Genomic DNA, 24289 nt, shown 5'->3' on the forward strand with positions numbered 1-24289 from the left:
GTTTTTCCTCTTTGACATCTGTTGGGAGGGCGTTCCACAGGGCAGGCGCCACCACCGAGAAGGCCCTCTGCCTAGTACCTTGCAACTTGGCTTCTCGCAATGAGGGAACCACCAGAAGGCCCTCGGTGCTGGACCTCAGTGTCCGGGCAGAATGATGGAGGTGGAGACGCTCCTTCAGGTATACTGAACCGAGGCCATTTAGGGCTTTAAAGGTCAGCACCAACACTTTGAATTGTGCTCGGAAACGTACTGGGAGCCAAGTGGGATATAAAATTGGTGTGTGTCTAAGTAAGTAAGTAAGTATTCTATTTTTCCGTGTATAAGACTAGGTTTTCCCCCTAAAAATTAATGTCAAAATTTTGGGGGCGTCTTATACATGGATACATCTTCCCCTCCCCTTTCTCAAATCTGTTTCTTATACAAGGGGGCGTCTTATAGCTGAAAAAATGCGATAAGTAAAAGCAAATGTGGCTCCCACAACGTTGACTAGAAGGGAATGTGGACCTTGGCTGGAAAAAAATGTCCCCCCAGCCCTACAGCATTTCTTTCCTTGGCTCCACCAACCCATCCCCGTGTCTTGTGCCACGGAGTCCCTTTCCGTCCACAAACAGCCATGCTGCTTGTGTTCTGCCAAGACATCTCCCCTTAAGGCTTCCTTCCCCCTGGAAGCTCTGCAGAGAATGGCTTCTGACGCCGTAGCACTTACATGCGGGGGGCACTCCCGGCTCCGACCTCGTCCCTTGGACCTCGCGCCCATGCTCGTCCACACACCAGCAGTAGCCGCTGTTCCCGTGGCATTGCAAGGGGGTGAATTCGCCCAGGGCGTCGCACTGGGGCACGTACTGGTCGCCCCTCGGGCTGCCCCCATAGTGCTCTAGAAGGCTCTGCCTCCAACGCTCGCACATGGTCTGTGGCCTCTGGGTGGGCTCTGGAGGACGAAAGGGAACAAAAACAACCAAGAGGGGGTAAATCAGTGTTTCTCAAACTTGGGTCCCCAGCTGTTTTTGGACTACAACTCCCATCATCCCTAGCTAGCAGGTTGAGTGGTCAGGAATGATGGGAGTCGCAGTCCAACAGCAGCTGGAGACTCAAGTTTGAGAGACGCTAGCTTAAAGTGTGGGCACTAGGGTGATGACTTTTTCATTTTCCCCCCTCAAAAATTATTTCCTGTAGCACAAATGGATGAACTTTTGCCTATTAATGACTAAAATGAGGTATATTCCACTGAAATATTAAAAAAGGTTACGCACAAACCGTTTTTAATTTTTTTGCATGCCGTTTCATCATTTCATAAAATTGTATTAACAATTCTATATATATTACATATCAAATTTGGACACAACACCACATTCCACAATGGGGAGTGTTCTTAGCAACATAGGGTATACAAATGTCACACCTGTGCAAGGTAAAAGCCCCTTTTTGGGACCTCAAAACTCGGCCAGCAGACCCTGCCGGGCATGCTGGGAAAAGAACCTACAGGAGAGGTAGCAAAACATCGTCCTCTAGCGGCATCTATACTGTTACTACAGCTAAAAAAAGCTTCCTTGTGTGTTTGGTGACCCTATATAATGTTGTATATATGTGACTCTAAAGTTTGGGTTCAATTTTATATCTGCTTACAGTGACTTCAAAAATGGTCAAAAAACTGATAAATATAAATGTTTAAATCATTTTGTGCGTGAGGGTTTTTTTTTATCAAATCTCTTTGAAAGTAATATTTTATCTAATCTTTAATGAAAGCTCATCAAATTATGATACAGGGAAATGAGTCATCACCCTAGTGGGCACGTGACCCACATCACGGTCTGCAAAGCTATAAAACCTTGTGGAAGAGACCACAAGGGCCATCCAGTCCAACCCCCTGCCAAACAGGAAACACCATCAAAGCATTCCTGACAGATGGCTGTCAAGCCTCCGCTTAAAGACCTCCAAAGAAGGAGACTTCACCACACTCCTCGGTAGCAAATTCCACTGTCAAACAGCTCTTACTGTCAGGAAGTTCTTCCTAATGTTTAGGTGGAATGTTCTTTCTTGTAGTTTGAATCCATTGCTCCGTGTCCGCTTCTCTGGAGCAGCAGAAAACAACCTTTCCTCCCTCCTCTGTATGACATCCTTTTATATATTTGAACATGGCTATCATATCACCCCTTAACCTTCTCTTCTCCAAGCTAAACATACCCAGCTCCCTAAGCCGTTCCTCATAAGGCATCGTTTCCAGGCCTTTGACCATTTTGGTTGCCCTCTTCTGGACACGTTCCAGCTTGTCAGTATCCTTCTTGAACTGTGGTGCCCAGAACTGGACACAGTACTCCAGGTGAGGTCTGACCAGAGCAGAATACAGTGGTACTATTATTTCCCTTGATCTAGACGCTATACTCCTATTGATGCAGCCCAGAATTGCATTGGCTTTTTGAGCTGCTGCATCACACCGTTGACTCATGTCAAGTTTGTGGTCTACCAGGACTCCTAGATCCTTTTCACATGTACTGCTCTCAAGCCAGGTGTCATCCATCCTGTATTTGTGCCTTTAATTTTTTTTGCCCAAGTGTAGTACTTTACATTTCTCCCTGTTAAAATTCATCTTGTTTGCAAAAAAGTTTGCCGACCCCTGTCCTAGACCTCCAGAGAAACAGCACCCACCTTTGTTTCCCCCAGATTGTTTAGCATAGCAAAGGGCAAGGGAGGCACTAACCTGGAGCCCTGCAAATTGGCAGGGAAGTCGATGGCGGCACCCGGCTGCCGGGAATCTCCTTGCCATCTGTGTCCACGCACCAGCAATACCCGGTGCTGCCGTGGCATTGCAGTGGCCTGTAGTTCCCCTGGTCATCACACTCGGGTACATGGGGGGCCCCCGGGAAGGAAGCGCCTCGCTGGCTGGCGTACAGCCGCTCGTGTTCACAGCGGGTCATCCTCTGCACGCTCCCTGCCAGCCGGGAGAAAGAATAATAGAACTGTAGAGTTGGAAGGGGCCCCCAAGGGTCATCTAGTCCAACCCCCTGCAATGCAGGAATCTCAGCTCAAGCATCCATGACAGATGGCCATCTGACCTCTGCTCAAAAGCCTGTTGCCTCCCTTTCCATCTAGCTAGTCCATGGCAATGGCTTCTGAAAGGAGGATTGGGCAAATTCTCGGAGGGGAGGGCTGTCAATGGATGCTAGCCATGATGGGAGTTGGGAGGCAGCAATGTTTCTGAATACCAGTTGCTGAAAACACAGGAGAGGAGAGGGCTCTTGAGCTCGAATCCCGCTTGCGGGTTTCCCCACAGCCATCTGGTCGGCTGCTGTGGGGAACCAGGCAGAGGGCCTTCTCGGTAGTGGCACCCTCCCTGTGGAACACCCTCCCATCGGATGTCAAGGAAATAAACAACTACAGTGGTACCTTGGTTCTCAAATGCCTTGGTACTCAAACAACTTGGAACCCAAACACTGCAAACACTGTTCCAGTTTGCGAACTTTTTTCGGAAGCCGAACGTGCTCCGCTTTGAGTGTTACGCTGAGGTCTGTCTGTTTTTGCTATTTATTTTGCGTGTTGTTGTTTTTTGTGGCTCTTTTTGTTTTGTTTTTGTGACTGTGTGGAACCCAGTTCAGCTACTGATTGATTGATTGATTGTGTGACTGCAGTACATTATTGCTTTGATTTTATTGTTCAACGGTCTCGTTAGATAGTAAAATCCACGTTAAATTGTTGTTTTAGGGGTCGTTTTTAAAAGTCTGGGACGGATGAATCCATTTTGCATTACTTTCTATGGGAAAGCGCACCTTGGTTTTGGAACGCTTTGGTTTTGGAACGGACTTCCGGAACAAATTAAATTTGAGAACCAAGGTACCACTGTATCTAACTTTTAGAAAACATCTGAAGGCAACCCTGTTTAGGGAAGTTTTTAATGTGTGATGTTTCATCGTGTTTTTAATATTCTGTTGGGAAACCCAGCCAGATGGGCGGGGTATAAATAAATTATTGTTATTACAGGATTGCTGGACTGAATGGGCCACTGGCCTGATCCAGCAAGCTCTTCTTACCTTCTTATGTTATTTTTGGACCTGGCTAGAAATTTAGGCCCTAACCCTTTCTGACTTCTTAATTTATCCCCTGTGCATTGTAGCTCTCAGTCTGGAAACCTAGAATCATAGAATCATAGAGTTGGAAGAGACCACAAGGGCCATCCAGTCCAACCCCCTGCCGAGCAGGAAACACCATCAAAGCATTTTTGACATATGCCTGTCAAGCCTCTGCTTAAAGACCTCCAAAGAAGGAGACTCCACCACACTCCTTGGTAGCCAATTCCACTGCCGAACAGCTCTTACTGTCAGGAAGTTCTTCCTAATGTTTAGAACTTGGCCATGACCTCGAGACCTACAGCCGAGCTCCCCACCGGAAGGGGTGCTGGGTGGGTGGGCCGCTGAAATGTCACGATCGAGCAGTGTCAGTTCTCCAGCCCCTGAGGCCGTACCTGGAGAGCAGTGGAAGCCGTCGCCTTCGTAGCCAGCCCGACAGCGGCAGGAGAAGGAGCCGGGAGAATTGTAGCATTCGGCTGCTTGGTGGCACCTTCCCTCCGCACATTCGTCCACATCTGTGGGGGAGGAAGAAAAAGACTGGGAGTGTCCAGGGAATAAATAGCCTGGGCAGCGGTTTGGACACAGGGATGTCCCAAGACGTATTGGGGTCCAAGGGAGGAAAATAAGAATTTCCCGCCTAACTACTGTTGTCTATGCTCTGCTAACCTCAAGGTTAGATTATTGCAATGTGTTATACGTAGGGCTTCAATCAATTGATGCTTTTGAATTCTGGTGCTGGAGGAGACTCTTGAGAGTCCCATGGACTGCAAGAAGATCAAACCTATCCACTCTGAAGGAAATCAGCCCTGAGTGCTCACTGGAAGGACAGATCCTGAAGCTGAGGCTCCAAGACTTTGGCCACCTCATGAGAAGACTCCCTGGAAAAGACCCTGATGTTGGGAAAGATGGAGGGCACTAGGAGAAGGGGACGACAGAGGACAAGATGGTTGGACAGTGTTCTTGAAGCTACGAACATGAGTTTGACCAAACTGTGGGAGGCAGTAGAAGACAGGAGTGCCTGGCGTGCTCTGGTCCATGGGGTCACGAAGAGTCGGACACGACTAAACGACTAAACAACAAACAACAACATACGTAGGGCTGCCTCTGAAGTCAGTTTGGAAACTTCAGCTAGTGCAGAATTCAGCGGCCAGGTTGCTCACCGGAGGAAGACGGTTTGAGCATATTACACCGATCCTGGTCTGACTCCAGTGGCTACCAATTAGTTTCCGGGCCCAATTCAAAGTGCTGGTTTTGACCTATAAAGCCTTAAACGGCTCAGGACCCCAATACCTCAAGGACCTCCTTTTTCCATATGAAGCTAACCGGACTCTGAGATCATCTTCTGAGGCCCTCCTTCGTGTGTCTCCTCCTTGAGACGTCTGGAAGGTGGCAACAGGAGAACAGGGCCTTCTCTGCAGTGGCTCCCTTTCTGTGGAATGCTCCCCCCAGGGAATTTCATCTGGCTCCTTCGTTATACACCTTTAGGCACCAGGCAAAAATGTTCCTTTTTAACCAGGCCTTTGGTTGACCTGATCAACATCCCATACCCTTTAAAATGTGGCTCTTTTTTGGGAGGTATTATTGGGTTAGTGTTTTTTGGGGGGGGTATTATTGGGTTGTGGGATGCAGGTGGCGCTGTGGGTTAAGCCACTGTGCCACTTGGGCTTGCTGATCAAAACGTTGGCGGTTCGAATCCCTGTGACGGGGTGAGCTCCCGTTGCTTGGTCCCAGCTCCTGCCAACCTAGCAGTTCGAAAGCACGTCAAAGTGCAAGTAGATAAATAGGTACTGCACTGGCGGGAAGGTAAACAGCGTTTCCGTGCGCTGCTCTGGTTTCGGTGTCCCGTTGCGCCAGAAGCGGCTTAGTCATGCTGGCCACATTACCCGGAAAAACTGTCTGCGGACAAACGCCGGCTCCCTCGCCTCGTAAAGCGAGATGAGCGCCGCAACCCCAGAGTCGTTCGCAACGGGACTTAATTGTCAGGGGTCCCTTTACTTTTACCTTTATTATTGGGTTAGTCAGTATATAAATTTTATACACTGTGATCTGTTTATGTGAATTGCCCTGAGGGCTCCAAGTATAGAGCGGTATATTAATTCAATTAATAATAATAATAATAATAATAATAATAATAATAATAATAATAATAATAATGCTCTAGCAACTGAGCTATTTGCCTCCAGCTTTCAGAACTGCCCTTGAATTCACACAGTCCTTTTTCTCCCCACTTGCCAGGAATAACCAAATTGTGCTTCTCAGTTTCTCAGTCTGTGAAATGGGGGAAGAGGGCATTTCGATTCAGTCCTACAAAAAATGCCATGCAAACTAACACGACCGCTAGTCTGGTATCCTAGAGGAGAGCCAGAGCTTCAAATCAGGAAGTCTCCAGTGCAACTCTCTCACTCCTTTGGCGCGAATTCAGAGGACCTGAGATCACATGGTTGAGAAGGCAGGTGTTCCCCTCCTGGGAGTTTGGCGTCAAAAGCATAGGTGAAAGAAAGTATGTTGAGCCCCTAAAATCTCCAGAGCCGAAAAGCCACTAAGCCCTGCTCTGACGTGGCCGGAGGCTCCTCACAGAACTCTGCTACAAATACTCTCTTGGTCCAAAAGTGGTACAGGGCGGAGACTGGCTCAAAGTTTCAAACGTCAAGTCCGAGAAGCAATAATGGACTCTCAAACTAATATTATTTAGAAGGTAATAAGTGATGATGAGTTAGCGTAGGGAGGGAGAGAGAGAGAAAGAAAGAGAGAGAGATGAACAAGGCATCAGTTTTAAAGCACGTCCCATTCAGATTTATAGGAAAAGGAACAGGTTTTTTGACCATTTTCACACACACATCACAAGAGAGAAAACGCAGGATGCACTTTTCACAAACTCTGTGGCCATGAACTTTTAGCGCTCTGCCTTTAGTTGAATGACATGAGAGCTTCTATCTCCAAACCTCAATGTGTCATTTTTTTTTCTGGCAAATTCTTGAAGGATGGGAATTGTCGTCGATTTTACAAAACTGAGATATTTTGCAAGAACATGTTTAAACGGCATTGCATTGAAATCATCAGTTTCTTAATCAATCGAGGTCTTAATTCAATTCTCAAGTGCGATTGGTGTTCCAGTTCTGCACCATCTGTAATATTTTATTTCATTAGTTTTTTTGGTTTGTTTGTATGCCCCCGTGTCACAATAAATATATCAAAGCAGTTTATAGCAATAAAACCATAAAGAAAGAAAAACAGACATTCATTAACCATTGTGGGAGAATGTATCCTTAATTAGATGCATAGGCCTGGGGGGGGGGGGAATAAAAGTTTTCAGCAGGTTCTTAAAGCGTCCGCTGAATCTCTAGTGGGGGAGAGTTCCAGAGGACCAGACCTCAGAATCACCGAGGAAGGACAAGGCAAAGCCCAAGGCCAACCTCTTCCTCCACTTACCTGTGCAGTTGTGCCCATTGCCCACGTAACCAGTGATGCACACGCAGCTGAACGAACCCCCTCCAAGGTAGACGCATCGCACCTGGTCGGACGAGGCGCAGGTGTGAGTGCCGTCTGTGCAGGGATCGGATGGCGGGGCAATGGCTGGAAAGGAAGAAAAGCGGGAGTCAGCTGTTTCATCACATCCTCCCTCGAGGAAAGACAGTGGAAAACCTACTGGGAATGTGCTCGGCCCGGAGTCATGCATTAAGCAGACACACTTCAGCAAGAGATAGGCTCTGATCACGTTTTACATGGGGGATTAAGGACGCGGGTGGCACTGTGGTCTAAACCACTGAGCCTCGTGGGCTTGCCAATCAGAAGGTTGGCAGTTCAAATCCGCACAACCGAGTGAGCTCCCGTTGCTCTGTCCCAGCTCCTGCCAACCTAGCAGTTCAAAAGTACGCCAGTGCAAGTAGATAAATAGGTACCACTGTGGCGGGAAGGTAAACGGTGTTTCCAGGCGCTCTGGTTTCTGTCACAATGTTCTGTTGTGCCAGAAGCGCTTTAGTCCTGCTGGCCACATGACCCAGAAAGCCATCTGTGGACAAACACCGGCTCCTTGGTTGGACTGGATGGCCCTTGTGGTCTCTTCCAATTGTGTGTGCGTAAGCAAGTGTGCAGGCTTGAGGCGATGGCAGTTGAAATCCAAAACAACTGGAGGGCACCAGTTCGGTGAAACCTGTCTCAAAGACAAGCTGGTGTGTTAGCTCTCACAAATGTAGAGAGGCAGCTACCTATATGGATCTATATTTTAGGGAGCTGTGGTCCTTGGGCTTGCCGATCGGACGGTCGGCGGTTCGAATGCCCGCAAGGAAGTGAGCTCCCATTGCTCTGTCCCAGCTCCTGCCAACCTAGCAGTTCAAAAGCATGCCAGTGCAAGTAGATAAATAGGTACCACTGCAGTGGGAACGGCAAACGGCGCTTCCGTGCACTCTGGCTTCCGCCACAGTGTCCCGTTGCATCAGAAGCGGTTTAGTCCTGCTGGCCACATGACCTGGAAAGCTGTGAACAAACGGCAGCTCCCTTGGCCTGAAAGCAAGATGAGCTCCGCAACTCCATAGTCGCCTTTGACTGGACTTAACCATCCAGAGGTCCTTTACCTTTACGTGGGGGTTTGAGAAACCCAGTGCAAAAAGAGCTTTTGAGCTCCCTGCCCATACCCTCCAACATTCCTCAGATAAAGTAGAGAAATTTCTCAGTCACTCAACTGACCCTTCTCAGCCACCCATTTTTGCCGTTCCCCCCCCTCCCCAAAAAAGCATTTCCTATCAGAAGAGAGTGTGCCTCCACCACGACACCATCGGGACACAGCACAAACGCCCTCCGCCGTCCTGAGAAAACACCTTAATCCCAATATTCTTTTATTTTACTCTTGGGCAGATTTACAAAAAGAAAAACACACACCAATAAATGATTTTTAGAAAGGGGCAAGATTAGACATGGATGCACAATGCATTATGAGCTGCCCAAGGGAGGAAGCCATGGAGAGGCAATGGGATGCCCCTTGATATAATAATAATAATAATAATAATAATAATAATAATAATAATAATAATAATAATAACAATAATTTATTATTTATACCCCGCCCATCTGGCCGGGTCTCCCCAGCCACTCTGGGCAGCTTCCAGCAGAAGAATAAAACACAATAATCTATTAAACATTAAAAGCCTCCCTGAACAGGGCTGCCTTCAGATGTCTTCTAAAAGTCTGGTAGTTGTTTTCCTTTTTGACATCTGTTGGGAGGGCGTTCCACAGGGCAGGCGCCACCACTGAGAAGGCCCTCTGCCTGGTTCCCTGTAACCTCGCTTCTCGCAGGGAGGGAACCACCAGAAGGCCCTCGGTGCTGGACCTCAGTGTCTGGGCTGAACGATAGGGGTGGAGACGCTCCTTCAGGTATACTGGACCAAGGCCATTTAGGGCTTTAAAGGTCAGCACCAACACTTTGAACTGTGCTCGGAAACGTACTGGGAGCCAATGTAGATCTTTCAAGACCGGTGTTATGTGGTCTCGGCGGCTGCTCCCAGTCACCAGTCTAGCTGCTGCATTCTGGATTAGTTGTAGTTTCCAGGTCACCTTCAAAGGTAGCCCCACATAGAGCGCATTGCAGTAGTCCAAGCGGGAGATAACTAGAGCATGCACCACTTGAAACTGCCGCTGCTGCTGCCGCCACAACTCAGAACAAGAGCCGGCTCGTCCTCCTCCCTGAGCTCAGCACTGGCGGGGGAAACTGCTGGAGCTGGGGTGGCTTTCATAATTCCCGGGACCGTCCCTAGAAAATGGGGGCCCTGAGAGGGGATGATTGCCTTGCTTGGAGGGCAAGGTCCATGATGTCTGCCAGCTGGGGATGCTCGCACAAGATCTCGTGGGAACCTGGGACGACCCCACAGGATCTCGAGAGCACCCCAAGAACCGGTGCGTCAAGACGGCCTCCCCCCCCCACACACACAAGCAAGGTGGAGGGCTTAAAACGTCTCTGCCTCGCTTGCATGTCACTGGCAGAATTTCAACTGCGTGTGGTTGAAATTGCGCAAGTTAAATGCGTGTACGATGATGCAATTGGGCCGTACAAGAGGAATCTGGCTCCTGCTTGCGCTGCATTTTTAAAGTCCAGAGTGAAAGGGTGGGGAACCTTGTGTCGTCCCCCCCCCAGGTTGCTGTGCTAACTTATCTCAGGACTTCAGGACGTCCCACGAGGCTGCTCCCCACAGTTGCAAAAGCATAGAAATCTGGTGCTGAATTCAGCATTTCTTGTTGCTTTTAAAAAGTTATGTTTCTAGTCCTTATGGCCAAATTCAGGTGTGCCGTATCCAATAAAATCTCAGGCGCTGAGAAGCCAGCAAAGGCTCTCCAAGCTTCCCTTCTTTTCCAGACTTAATACTGTTCCACTGCATGCTTTTCTTCACAGCTAGCTGTAGCTGCAAATGGAGAGTTAATTGATACCATGCCGGAAAAAAACCCCAAAGTCAAATTTTCCAACTGACATCAGCAGAAGCCTGGGAAAAAAGAGGTTCCAGAGATTGTGGTATTTGTTACGCCTGCAAAGGCTGACATTCCCAAGACCTCCCCCACGAGAAATGAGTTAGGCAATGATGAGGACTGTGCACAGACCATAATTAACAAGCGCACAGGGGTCTCACAGAATATGGTTGTTGCCTGAGGAATTCAGCTTCCTGAGAAATTCTGCTCTCATTAGGGGAAAAACAAACACCAAGGAGCTAGTCCTCATGGTTATCCCTGAAAGTGCATGCAGAAAGGCTCAACATTTGCACCAAAATAGTTCCCTCAGCCTTTCCTCATAAGTAACCAAAACTGCAAGAAAGATAAAAATAGCAAAATATTGCAATTTATGGTAAATGGTGCGAAGATGATCAATTTGCATAATATATGCAGGTTACAGAATCCAGTCACAGAATTTTTTTTACAAAATGTATGTATTTATAAGCGGCCCTGGGATTCTCTGCATCAGAGAAGAGGACACTGACAGAGGTGTGTCACAATGCCCTGTACCATTTCAGATGGCAGGCATTGCGGGGAGGAGGCGCTTTTGTCCATTCCCTGCATGCAGAAAAATAGCTCATCAGGGACCTGCTAATCTAGCAGGTGATGCTGAAGTTCTAAATCAGCATGTTATTTCCAGGAATAAAGAACTGGGCAAAGTGTGTTTGAACAGGAGTAGCCACCCTGCAACCCTCCAGGGGCTGTCAGACTCCAACTCCCATCAGCCCCAGCCAGCAGGACCAATGGTCAGGGCTGATGGGAGCTGGAGTCCAACAAGATGGGGAATTCACCACGCGAGCCACCCCTGGGGTGGAGGAAAAAGAAAGTCCATAACTGCCATGCTGAAGAGCAAGGAGGCCATCTGTCATGGATGCTTTAGTTTAGATCCCTGCATTGCAGGGGGTTGGACTAGATAACTCTTGGAGGTACCTTCCAACTCTACAGTTCTATGATTCTATGAAGGAGCTCAAGGCCACTTTCAGAGATAGGTGGCTATGTTGTTGTTTTTTTTATCTTGTATTTTTTGTGTTGTGAACGCCCGGAGATCTACGAACGGAGGACGGTATACAAATAATCGTCACAATAAATTGAATTTGCTGGTGCATTCAAAAGTGCTAACAGAGGAAATCCCATTGCAAAAAAAAAATGGAAGGGTGGGTGGGTGGGTGGCTAAACAGCAGACGAAATGCAGGCAATTGTTCCTTTTCCGAGACAAAACAAGAGCCCGGACGTGCACCCATATATTGAGGCCCACCCAGAGCAATGCAAACCAACTCTTGAAGCCAAGAGAAGACTTGTGGAGAAGACACACAAGGGAACATGAAATAAGGGGTCAAAGGAAGACTCCCAGCTGGCCGGCCTGGCTCGAGACATTTCAGGCACCTGTGACACAAATCCAAAACGACAGCCCCCCTCACACTAATCCACATGGGGCAGGCTCCATCAGGAGGCTCTCTTGAGCAGGCATAGGCAACCTTCGGCCCTCCAGATGTTTTGGACTACAATTCCCATCATCCCTGAGCACTGGTCCTGTTAGCTAGGGATCATGGGAGTTGTAGTCCCGGAACATCTGGAGGGCCGAAGGTTGCCTATTCCTGCTCAAGAGAGCCTCCTGACGGATCCTGCCCCATGTGGATTAGTGAGCAAGCCTAACCAAAACAATTTCTTGGCAGCTCAGCGACAGAAACCAAGTTTGCAGGCAGAAGGACCCAGAGAGCAAGCATTGGGAAAGAGGCCTTGTCTCCTAGAGTTCCCAGAAAATTGCTGCCAGTCAGAGCAGCCAATACTGATCTGGATTGTTTTCCTATTCATTCCATAAAAAATTATATACCGCTTGTTCGTTAAACAAACAAACAAAAACAAAACCTTAACGCAGTTTATAAAAAAACAAACAAACCAGAAAATCAATTAAAAAAATATTGCAGCCATACATACAGAAATGAAAAAACTAAAACCCACATTAACCGTCTGGGGGGAGGGGGGGCTTGTCTCAACAGGAATGTTTTTAGCGGGCGCCGAAAAGAGTAAAGTGAAGATGCCTGCGTGGTCTCAAGAGGCAGGGAGTTCCAAAGTTGCCACACTAAACGATCCAGACAAATGCAGAAAATGGGGACTACTGTATGTGGCACCTGCAGGAGTACCAAAGAACAAAAGTATAAGGCAGCTTCCAAATTCTCTTCCCGCCCACCCGCCCAATTGGCCCTTAATGGCAGAAGGTAAGTCGCAGGTAAGTCGAGGGTTGCCACTGTCCACAGTCGCCCAATGCCTTTTTCTCCCCATCGCTTACTGCCCAGATTTCGGAGTTTGTGCCTCCCTCGTTGAGGACACGCCTTCCTCACCAGGGACTAGCCCCTTACCTACGCAAGTGGCCCGGTCCTTTGCGATCTGGTATCCACTGGGGCACTCACACCGGTAACTGCCGGGGGTGTTGACACAGACGGACTCCTGGCTGCACCTACTGCGGCCCTCTTGGCATTCGTTGACATCTGAGGAGGAGGGGGGGCAGGATGAATGGGGAGTAAAACGCTCGGGCTGATTCTTCCAGGCGGTTCCGGGGTCATTTCACATTATCAGCTGCACAGCCGCCAACTCCCCAGCCCCAGCCCCCCACCCCGACCTCCACCTCCCCATGGCTCGTTCCGGCCAGGACGTTCATCCCCCATCCAGCTACAAAAACATCACCAGAGCCAAACAGATCCAGATGTTTTCCAGGGAAAACAAAGTTCCAAGGCTTAACCTCTTAAGCGTGCTAAACACACACAGATCGGCTTCAAATCACTCTAGCTGCGGGGGCAGAAGTTCCCATCCTTCGCCCCCCCCCCCCCCGCTCCTTTACATTAGCACAGCTCTGGGCACAAACATAACTCTGGGAAGATGCATACATTGGTATATTTTTATACAGGGAGGACATTCACAAATTGCTGATCAGAAGGTCGGCGGTTCGAATCCCTGTGACGGGATGAGCTCCCGTTGCTTGGTCCCAGCTCCTGCCCACCTAGCAGTTTGAAAGCACATCAAAATGCAAGTAGATAAATAGGAACCACTACAGCGGGAAGGTAAACGGCGTTTCCATATGCTGCTCTGGTTTGCCAGAAGCGGCTTTGTCATGCTGGCCGCATGACCTGGAAGCTATACGCCGGCTCCCTCGGCCAATAATGCGAGATGAGCGCGCAACCCCAGAGTCGGTCACGACTGGACCTAATGGTCAGGGGTCCCTTTACCTTTAGCTTGGTGGCCATCCCTGCCCCCGGCGCTTCGAATCCCCACGTGGCCTTTTAGGCTCACTAGGTGCCCTTGGGGCAGTCACTATCCCTCAGCCCAGTCTCCCTCGCAGGGTCGTTGCGAAGGCAAGACGCGGAGGGGAGAATGACGGGTCCTGCCTTTACCTCCTTGGTGGGAAAGTGGGAGATCAATGCTGGGGGGGGGGGAAACAGCAGCAATGCTCACCCGCACATTCCTTGCCATCACCCCAATATCCGGCCGAGCATTCGCAGCTGTAATCCAGACCGGACCCTGGCTGGCAGCGGGCCGTCGTGTCGCATGAGTGGGTGCCATCGTAGCAGGGGTTCAAGGTGACTGTCCCAGAGTCCTCTAGAGGTGACAAGAAAAGCAGAGTGTGTATGGTTTTTTAGTTACAGGTAGGTAGCCATGTTGGTATGTTTTTTTTAGTATAGCTTACATTAATTGTTATTAATTTTGTTCAATGTCATATAATGAGATCTCCCAACCAAGAAGCTGGTGTTCAGGCAATGCAAAACAACAAAGAAATAACCTAATTTCTCATCCCGGACTACCGTTTGTATAGAAGGTGATAAACTGTTTAAGTCAGGCATCCCCAAACTTCGGCCCTCCAGATGTTTTGGACTACAATTCCCATCATCCCCGACCACTGGTCCTGTTAGCTAGGGATCATGGGAGTTGTAGGCCAAAACATCTGGAGGGCCGCAATTTGGGGATGCCTGGTTTAAGTTAACCAATAAGTGTGCGGAGAGTCTCCTATTTTCATTTTTAGCTAGGGACAAAATATAAAGCTGTGCCATTCAATAACAAAGGAGTCTTTGTGCTTCAGGCCCTGCACCAATGTTATTTGATTATTTTATTTTTCCACAGGCGCTATTGGCCAGACTTCACACAGACAGGTATTAAAGAGAAGGTGCAGAAGGAAGTCAGGAAGACTCAGAGCTTGACACCCCTCCCTCCGCCATCCCCTGTATTTCTTTGGGGGGGGGGCAGAAATGGCTGCTTGGTTTCCGTGCTACATTTATATACTCTCCTTCCTCCAATGTACTCCGGAGAATATACCAGGTGTGGTCTCACTTTAATCTGACAACAACCTTGCAAGGTAGACACAGATTATCTAGCCGTCACAGAGTCTGCCTTTAAATACCAGTTGCTAGGAATCACAAACCAAGATCATGGCCACTGGTCCCATCACCTCCTGGCAAATAGAAGGGGAAGAAATGGAGGCAGTGAGAGATTTTACTTTCTTGGGCTCCTTGATCACTGCAGATGGTGACAGCAGTTGCGAAATTAAAAGCCGCCTGCTTCTTGGGAGAAAAGCAATGACAAACCTAGACAGCTTCTTAAAAAGCAGAGACATTACCTTGCCTACAAAGGTCCGTATAGTTAAAGCTATGGTTTTCCCAGTAGTGATGTATGGAAGTGAGAGCTGGACCATAAAGAAGGCTGATCGCCGAAGAATGGATGTTTTTGAATTCTGGTGCTGGAGGAGACTCTTGAGAGTCCCATGGACTGCAAGAAGATCAAACCTCTCCATTCTGAAGGAAATCAGCCCTGAGTGCTCACTGGAAGGACAGATCGTGAAGCTGAGGCTCCAATACTTTGGCCACCTCATGAGAAGAGAAGACTCCCTGGAAAAGACCTTGATGTTGGGAAAGATGGAGGGCACAAGGAGAAGGGGACGACAGAGGGCGAGATGGTTGGACAGTGTTCTTGAAGCTACGAACATGAGTTTGACCAAACTGCGGGAGGCAGTGGAAGACAGGAGTGCCTGGCATGCTCTGGTCCATGGGGTCACGAAGAGTCGGACACGACTAAACGACTAAAGAACAAAGGAATCACAAGTGCAGGGCAGGGAGGGGGCACTCAGGTCCTGCTTTAGGCACCTATCTGGCCACCGTGGGAAAAGGATGCTGAACCAGTTGGGCCTTATACCTCAAACAGCAGCCAGGGGCAGCTGCTTTTGCTCTTTCTTCTATCCTATGGTGACACCCAGCCCTTCTCCCGGTCTAAAGAACACATATCAAGATTGCTCCAACTACAGATAGCAAAAGCAGCCAGTTTGATGGAGATGGTAAACCACATCAGACTGCCAATGTACGCTTTAAATAATTGATAAATCTATAAATCTATATCAATATATCCCTGCTCCTAGAAATCTAGTCTGTCAAGGAGGCTTCCTTCTGCCTTACATTCTAGCTTTCTAAAGACAGGGATGGTTTTTATATTTTGGTACAGAGGAGCATTCGGTTACAGGAACAGCCTTACCTGCAGTCTAGGTTGCTAAAACCCAAAGACCAGTTCACAGAGAGCTCGGCGAAAGTGTCGGACTGAGATTGCCATCAAGTCCAGCATCCTGCTCTCACAGTGGGCCAACCAGATGGCCATGAAAGCCTGCAAGCAGGATGTGAGCACAAGAACCCTCTCCTTTCCTGTGGTTTCCAGAAACTGGGATTCAGAAGCCTTGCTTCTATGGAGGCAGAGCCGAGCCATCCTGGCTAGTAGCCATTGATGGGCTTCTCCTCTATCAGTTTGCCTAGTCCTCTTTTAAAGCCATCCAAGTTGGTGACCATCCTGTGGCAGGAGTTCCATAGTTTAACTGCATGAATCTTCCTGAATCTTCCAAACTTTTTTCTTTGTCCACTTTCTCCCTGACGCTTGTAATTTTATAAACTTCTATTGTGTTTCCCCAGTCACTCGCCATTTCTCAAACTAAAAAAGTCCCAAAGGCAAATTCCCACCTTTGCACTGTGACCAGAGCTGTACGCAAAATCGTAGCACGGCTGCAGAATGTTCGGAGGAGGCGTGTTAACTCCCTAGAGAGAAGGGGGGGCCTCTCTCTGAAAACCTCGCAGGGCAGGCAGGATCTCAACCAGCCTGCAACACGAACCCCACATCTGATGTTACGAAAGCAAAACAGGACTACTGCATCTCCTTCCAGAATCTTTGCAAGTTGCTCATGTCCCTCTCGCCGTGGCCAAGCTGACCTGGTTGTCCTCCCAACCATCTCCCGGGTCCTGCAGTTGTGCAAACAGCTTCATCCTCCTTTGGCTATTTTAACAACCGGGTTATAAAGAGCTTGGATTACTAACTCAATATCTGGAACTCATTTGTGCATTTACGGAGGGAGCAAGGAAGGGGAGGAGGAGGAACAACAAACTGCATCTTTTTGTTGCTAGAGATGAAGCTGTGGGCAGTAGACCACCCCAACTCTCTCCCTCCCTCCTCCCTCCCTCTCTCTCGTGGGAATCCTACCTCTTGCCCCTCAAACATTGAAATCGCTGTATCGCTACCAGGAAGAAGCCTCATCCATTCTCCAGGATTGCTCCGTGGGAAAGCCATTTTCACAGGCTGCGTTTGCAAAACCCGGGAGACGAAGGAGATGGCAAGCAAAAGCCCCACAAAAGCACCAGGTTTATCATTCCCGCCCTGTGGAATGCCCTCCCATCAGATGTCGAGGAAACGTACAACTATCTGACTTTTAGAAGACATCTGAAGGCAGCCCTGTATCAATAAGTTTTTTATGTTTGATGTTTTCTCATGTTTTTAATATTCTGTTGGGAGCTGCCAAGCGTGGCTGGGGAAACCCAGTCAGATGGGCGGGTATAACTAGATTATTATTATTATTTGTTGTTGTTGTTTAGTCGTTTAGTCGTGTCAACTCTTCGTGCCCCCATGGACCAGAGCACGCCAGGCACTCCTGTCTTGCACTGCCTCCCACAGTTTGGTCAAACTCATGTTCGTAGCTTCGAGATCACTGTCCAACCATCCTCGTCCTCTGTCGTCCCTTCTCCTAGTGCCCTCCATCTTTCCCAACATCAGGGTCTTTACCAGGGAGTCTTCTCTTCTCATGAGGTGGCCAAAGTATTGGAGCCTCAGCTTCAGGATCTGTCCTTCCAGTGAGCACTCGGGGGCTGATTTCCTTCAGAATGGATAGGTTTGATCTTCTTGCAGTCCATGGGACTCTCAAGAGTCTCCTCCAGCACCATATTCAAAAGCATCAATTCTTCGGCGATCAGCCTTCTTTATGGTCCAGCTCTCACTTCCATACATCACTACTGGGAAAACCGTAGCTTTAACTATACAGACCATTGTCAGCAAGGTGATGTCTCTGCTTTTTAAGATTGCTGTCTAGGTTTGTCATCACTTTCCCCCCAAGAAGCAGCCGTCTTTTAATTTTGTGACTGCTGTCACCATCTGCAGTGATCAAGGAACTCAGGAAAGAAAAATCTCTCACTGCCTCCATTTCTTCCCCTTCTATTTGCCAGGAGGTGATGGGACCAGTGGCCATGATCTTGGTTTTTTTGATGTTGAGCTCAGATTATTATTATTATTATTCTCCACCACCCAAAAAAACCATCCCTGCAGTGTCGTCTGTGGCCGACTCAGTGAAAATGTGGTTTGGTGCAGATTCCCAGCAACTGGCATTCAGGGGATTCCTGCCTCTTCTGTGAATCTGCCTGAGCCCCTTTTGAAGCCAACTTACCTCCCAAGGGTCCGATCTGGTTGGTGACGGCATAGCGAAGCACGCTCTCCTCCTCATTGTACAAGGCAAAGATGCGGTCCACGGTTAGCTGCTGGGCGGCAGGGAAGAGCCTGCGGTGACGGGCATGCGGACACTCTTGGTAGGTGATGTTCTGGTGCAGGCGGTAGGAGAAGGTTTTGGTTGACGTTTCCGGAAACCAGGGAATATTCCCGATAGGACGTGGAAGTCACAACTGGGAAAGAGAGCAAAGGGGGTGTTATGCTGGGTTTGTCTTAGAAAATCACTGACAGTTGTGCCTCGCTTAACGAATGCCCTGCTTAACGAAATTTCCGCTTAACGAAAGGATTTTTCGAGTGGAGCTTGCCTCACTAGACGAATTCGTTTTATGAAAAATTCGTCTAGCGAATCGCGGTTTCCCATAGGAATGCATTGAAATTCAATTAATGCGTTCCTATGGGCAAAAAAAATATATCAATGCATTCCTATGGGATCGCTAGACTAATTTTTCGTTATAAGAAAAGACCCGTGGAACGAATTAAATTCGTCTAGCGAGGCACCACTGTATCCTCTACAAGTGTGCGTCGCAGAATCATAGAACTGTAGAGCTGGAAGGGACCATTTGGGGCCATCTAGTCCAACCCCCTGCAATGCAGCAATCTTTTGCCCAAGGTGGGACTCGAACCCACACCCTGAGATGAAGAGTCTCATGCTCTACCGACTGAGCTATCTCGGTTGTACAGTTACTGTAATCACCCAGGAGTATGTCAGACCGCCTTCCTTCCTTCCTTCCTTCCTTCTTTCCCCCAGGACTTTCCTTTATGGTGTTTTTGGGTGTTTATTGTTTCATATACTAAGATGCTTCCAACCCACCTTAAGAACAAAGGCTAACATGACAGATTGCTTCCTCGAGCCCAGCTGGTGAATTGTTTGTGCCGTGATGGGAATTGCTCACCAACCTTTTATTTTATTTTGTTTAAATTTACATACAACCCTCAAAACACCAGATCAAAACACGAAATGCGTAATAAAAACACGAACAACAACAGAACAATAACGCCCCCTCCCACAAACACATTTAAAAGAATATGGGGTGCCATTTAAAAGAATATGGGATGCCATTTAAAAGAATATGGGATGCTAGCTCCAGCTAGAAACATAGGCAGCCACCTTCTACAGAGCCAGAGCATTGGTCCATCTAGGTCAACACTGTCTACACTGATTGGCAGCTACTCTCCAGGATTTCAACCACAAGTCTCTCCCAACCCCACCTGGAGATGCCGGCAGATTGAACCCGGGGCCTTTGGCTCGCAGGGCAGATGTTCTCCCACGGAGCTATGTCCCTTCCCTCAAAAAACTAGCTTTTGCTGTGATAGACTGCACCTGAGAAGGGAGGTTTGATTGAGGCCTGGGAAGGCCTCAAAAGACTCCATTCCAGGAAGCCAGGCATGTGTGTCTATTTCATTGCATGCATATCCCCACCTTGTTCTCCAAGGAGCTGAAGGTGGCACACGTGGTTCTCCCTTTCCTCACTTAATTCCACAACAACCCTGTGAGGTAGGATAGGCTGAGAGTGAGTGACTGGTCCAAGGTCACCCAGTGAGCTTCATGGCCAAGGGGGGGATTCGAACCCTGGTCTCCCAAGTCCTTATCCGACACTCCACTGGATCTAAGCTCAGAAGCGTTGAAGTTTAATGCAACCCAGTGTGGCTGGGGAAACCCAGCCAGATGAGCAGGGTATAAATATTATTATTATTATTATTATTATTATTATTATTATTATTATTATCATCATCATCATCATCATAAAAGGAGGGAGAAAGGTTGTTTTCTGCTGCTCCAGAGAAGCGGACATGGAGCAATGGATTCAAACTACAAGAAAGAAGATTCCACCTAAACATTAGGAAGAACTTCCTGACAGTAAGAGCTGTTCGGCAGTGGAATTTGCTGCCAAGGAGTGTGGTGGACTCTCCTCCTTTGGAGGTCTTTAAGCAGAGGCTTGACAGCCATCTGTCAGGGATGCTTTGATAGTGTTCCCTGCTTGGCAGGGGGTTGGACTGGATGGCCCTTGTGGTCTCTTCCAACTCTATGAGTCTATGGTTACACAGCTTCTTACGGACAAACTGAGCACAGGCTCGCCCCCATACCTGAATCTGAGTAGTGGTAGATCTCCTTGAAAGGTGCAATGTGGACAGTGAAATCCTCTGGGATGTAGGGCACCTGACCTTGAATTTCAGTCCGAACGCTGAGGTAATTCTCTGCATCCAGCCCGTCGGCTGTCTGCTTGACCGAAACCTTTTCCTCTCCTGGATAGAAAGTGGCTTCGAAATGGTGAGTGAATTTAGCACCTATTGCGGGGAGAGGGAAAGACCCGGAATATTTCATTGTTATTTACATTTTAAAATTATCTTTCTGACCCACCTTTTGCCATAAGGTTCCTGGGGCAACATAACCATGCAAGTAAAAACACCTTACACAATTATTAAAACAACGTTCGACAAAAGCAATTCAGTCCAGGTAAACAGGTGTGTCTTTTGCACAGGGTAGAGGCAGACAATGAAGGTGCCAGGTGCAACTCTGTGGGGAAGGAGCCCCACAATTTTAGGGGCCGCCGCAGAATCCCAGGCTGCCACTTCCCACCCCTCTGCCGAACTTAACCCCTGAGAAGGCCTGTAGAGAAGGAGCTCGCTCGGACTGCCGCAGCCTCTTGTAGCTCTTTGCCTCTCCCCCAAAGCAAGCAGAAGTGAAATGAATAAGGGAAATGGTTCAAATCTGCTTCATCAGCTGGGATTCCTGCATGGCAGGGGGTTGGACTAGATGACACAGGGGGGCCCTTCCCACTCTACAATTCGATGAAACCAGAGAAGCTCCATCGGGAATGCGAAGCATTTGTTTGCAGAAACTGGAATGCATCCTCCAGGAGGGGGGGTAACCCCTTTGCAGTCTGAGGGCCACATTCCTTTCTGGAAAGGTTTTCGAGGGCCACATGCCAGTGGTGGTTGTGGCCAGAGGCAAAAGTGTGTGCAGCAAGTGGTGTTAATTTCCCCCCTTCGGGTTCATATATTGCAAACCTCTAATAAAACTCTATAGATAGAATAATTTATAGATAGATGATAGATAGATAGATAGATAGATAGATAGATAGATAGATAGAATAATTTATTGGCCAAGTATCAACCATACTTGGAATTTTGCTTCGAGTACATTGCAATGTAAAGAAAAAATGTACCTCATGCAAACACTATGCCCCTCACAATACAACAGCACAGCGAAAAGACCCCGTACCACCAACTGCCCTCCCTTCCGCCCACAACCACACATTCAACAATTTGATGGCACAAGGGAAAAAAAGCTACGTATATTCCGGCGTATAAGACGACTGGGCGTCTAAGACTGTAGAAAGTGATTTGCTAATTGTATTATTGAGCCAAATCGGATCCTATAAGTTTGCATTGCCTGCATTGTATAATTCTGACTGTGTGGCTTAGCCCCATATTCCTGGGATGCTTTTTCCCCCTAAAATGCTTTCCTCTTTGCCTCTATGCCTCTATGTGTCAAAGGTTGTGTGCCTCTGTGTGTGCCTCTGTGCTATCAAGGCTAAGAGCTGACCTTGTCTGGAACACAGAGAAAGGCTCATCAGCCTGACGCTGGAAGCTGCTATGCTTGACGCATAGTCTTACTGTTGAGTCAGCATGTGCTTGTGTTTACAAGAAGAACAGGATACGGATCTCCCTAATATGGACTTGCAATTTGCGTGCGCACACTTACAGAGTAAGGGGGGGAAAGGAGCATCAAGAAGTGTATAAAAGCCTCATGTAAAATTGTCTTTTTTACTCTTGTCGTGGAACTAACCACCTTGAGTCTCTTATTAATAAGAAATTAAATTCTTTCTCTGGAACTCAACCCCGGTGTCATTTGACTATCTCTGTCCTGCTTGGGTGCAACTTAAAGGACCCCTAATAGCTGATAAGGCTACAAGACGACCCCCAACTTTTCCAGTTAAAATATAGAGTTTGGGATATACTCGCCATATAAGAAATACGACCCGGCGTATAAGACAACCCCTGACTTTTGAGAAGATTTTCCTGGGTTAAAAAAGTAGTCTTATACGCAGGAATATACCGTAGTCCTGTGCCTAGACGTTTTTGTATATAGAGTCCTGTACCGACGTCCGGATGGGAGTAAATCAAACAGGTGATGACCAGGATGTGAAGGGTCTACAGCAGGGCTAGTGAGGGTTGTGGCCTGGGGAGAGGCCGGAGGGATGGGTTGAGAGGTCTGGCGGCCCCCAGGCTTGAAGTTCCCCCGCCCTTGGCGTCCACCCTTGTCTGTTCTCCCTGGAGACTCACCAGCGATCCTGAAGCCATTTTTGTAGCCCGGTATCTCCAGAGCAAAAAGCCAGCCAAAGAAGCCCCCGATTGGAGCCAGCGGCATCAGAGACCTGGCGGCCGGCTGAGGGATGTGGCTGATGGCCGTGTAAGCCCGCCCGTCGTTGCCAACAATGTAGGCATGCATGTCCACTTCCCCGAAGCGCAGCGGCGTCTGCCCCACCAGCAGGTCTCCGCTCACCTTGCCGTTGAGACGGTGAGCAGCGCCTGAGAAAGTCAGAGGAGTCTTTTAGCCAAAGCAGAATCATCATCACCATCGTCATCATTTTATTGTTTGCACCCCGCCCATCTGAAAGGGTTGCCCCAGCCACACTGAGCGGCTCCCAACAGAATATGAAGAATATTACACATTAAAAAGCTTCCCTGCACAGGGCTGCCTTCAGATGTCTTCTAAAAGTCAGATAGTTGTTTATTTCCTTGAGATCTGATGGGAGGGTGTTCCACAGGGTGGGTGCCACCACCGAGAAGGCCCTCTGCCTGGTTCCCTGGAGCTTTGCTTCTCACAGTGAGGGAACCGCCAGAAGGCCCTTGGCGCTAGACCTCAGTGTTAGGGCTGAACGATGGGGGTGGAGAGGCTCCTTCCGGTATACTGGTACGAGGCTGTTTAGGGCTGGCATCCCCAAACTGCGACCCTCCAGATGTTTTGGCCTACAACTCCCATGATCCCTAGCTAACAGGACCAGTGGTCGGGGGAGATGGGAATTGTAGTCCAAAACATCTGGAGGGCCGAAGTTTGGGGATGCCTGGTTTAGGGCTTTAAAGGTCAGCACCAATACTTTGAATTGTGCTCAGAAACGTACTGGGAGCCAATGTAGGTCTCTTAGGACTGGTGTTATATGGTCTCACCGACCGCTCCCAGTCACCAGTCTCCCTCCCAGGAAATGGGGAGCAAAGCAGCACTTGTAAACACCAGCGCTCCTTCTGCAGCAATGTACCTTCTGGCAAGCAGTGTCTTCCGTTCCCGTAGAACTTAGACTGGCAGTGGCAGCAGAAGCCGGTGTTGTAATCTGTGCAGAAAGCATGCAGGGAGCACTGGCGGTGGTGGTCCTCGCAGGTCTCCACGTTGGTAGTGCTGTAGGTGAACCCTAAATGAAAAACGCAAGTTGTTTTATATTCTATATATCTCAGAGGGAGCGGGGGCTGCCGCAACTGTGTCCGCTTGCCCTCCCGCACACAGCTCAGAGCTCGTCCTGCAATCCAACCCCCTTTGGGCTCAGAATCCCACCTGGCTCCGGAAGAATCGGAAATCAGGAAGGCCAACATTTTAATAAGGAACGGGGAAAACTTATAACTTAACCTTAAAGACCACTAAAATTGTTAGGAGGATTGGAATATCACCTGTAGTTTAATGGTGAATTTTGGATACAACGGAGAGATAAAATATTTGGATTATTATATAAAAGATGCAGGAGGAAATGATTAACAGCAGAACCCACAAAGGGGAAGAGGGAGGTTCAAGAGATTCCTTGGAATCTTGCTTTTATGCTGTATGTAACTTGGCTTCTCGCAACGAGGGAACAGCCATAAGGTCCTCAGCGCTGGACCTCAGTGTCCAGGCAGAATGATGGGGGTGAATATAAGGAAGCTTTGCTAGAAGACCCACAGCTGAGATTCCTGCGTTGCAGGGGGTTGGTCTAGATGACCCTTGG

General features: G+C 48.4%; 1 protein-coding gene across 1 annotated transcript in view; it reads right to left on the reverse strand.

Moving 5' to 3' along the window:
- NID2 (nidogen 2) overlaps positions 1-24289 on the reverse strand; it is a 61431-nt gene that overhangs the window by 11345 nt on the left and 25797 nt on the right. Inside the window, 11 exon segments of the mRNA XM_060270836.2 lie at positions 707-928; positions 2696-2926; positions 4454-4573; positions 7488-7631; positions 12887-13015; positions 13977-14120; positions 18256-18449; positions 18451-18487; positions 20400-20600; positions 22602-22847; positions 23576-23725. Coding sequence (XP_060126819.2) covers positions 707-928; positions 2696-2926; positions 4454-4573; positions 7488-7631; positions 12887-13015; positions 13977-14120; positions 18256-18449; positions 18451-18487; positions 20400-20600; positions 22602-22847; positions 23576-23725 — 1818 coding nt within the window.

The sequence above is a fragment of the Zootoca vivipara genome, chromosome 1 (genome assembly GCF_965207765.1).
Source record: "Zootoca vivipara chromosome 1, rZooViv2.hap1.1, whole genome shotgun sequence".
NCBI lineage: Eukaryota > Metazoa > Chordata > Lepidosauria > Squamata > Lacertidae > Zootoca > Zootoca vivipara.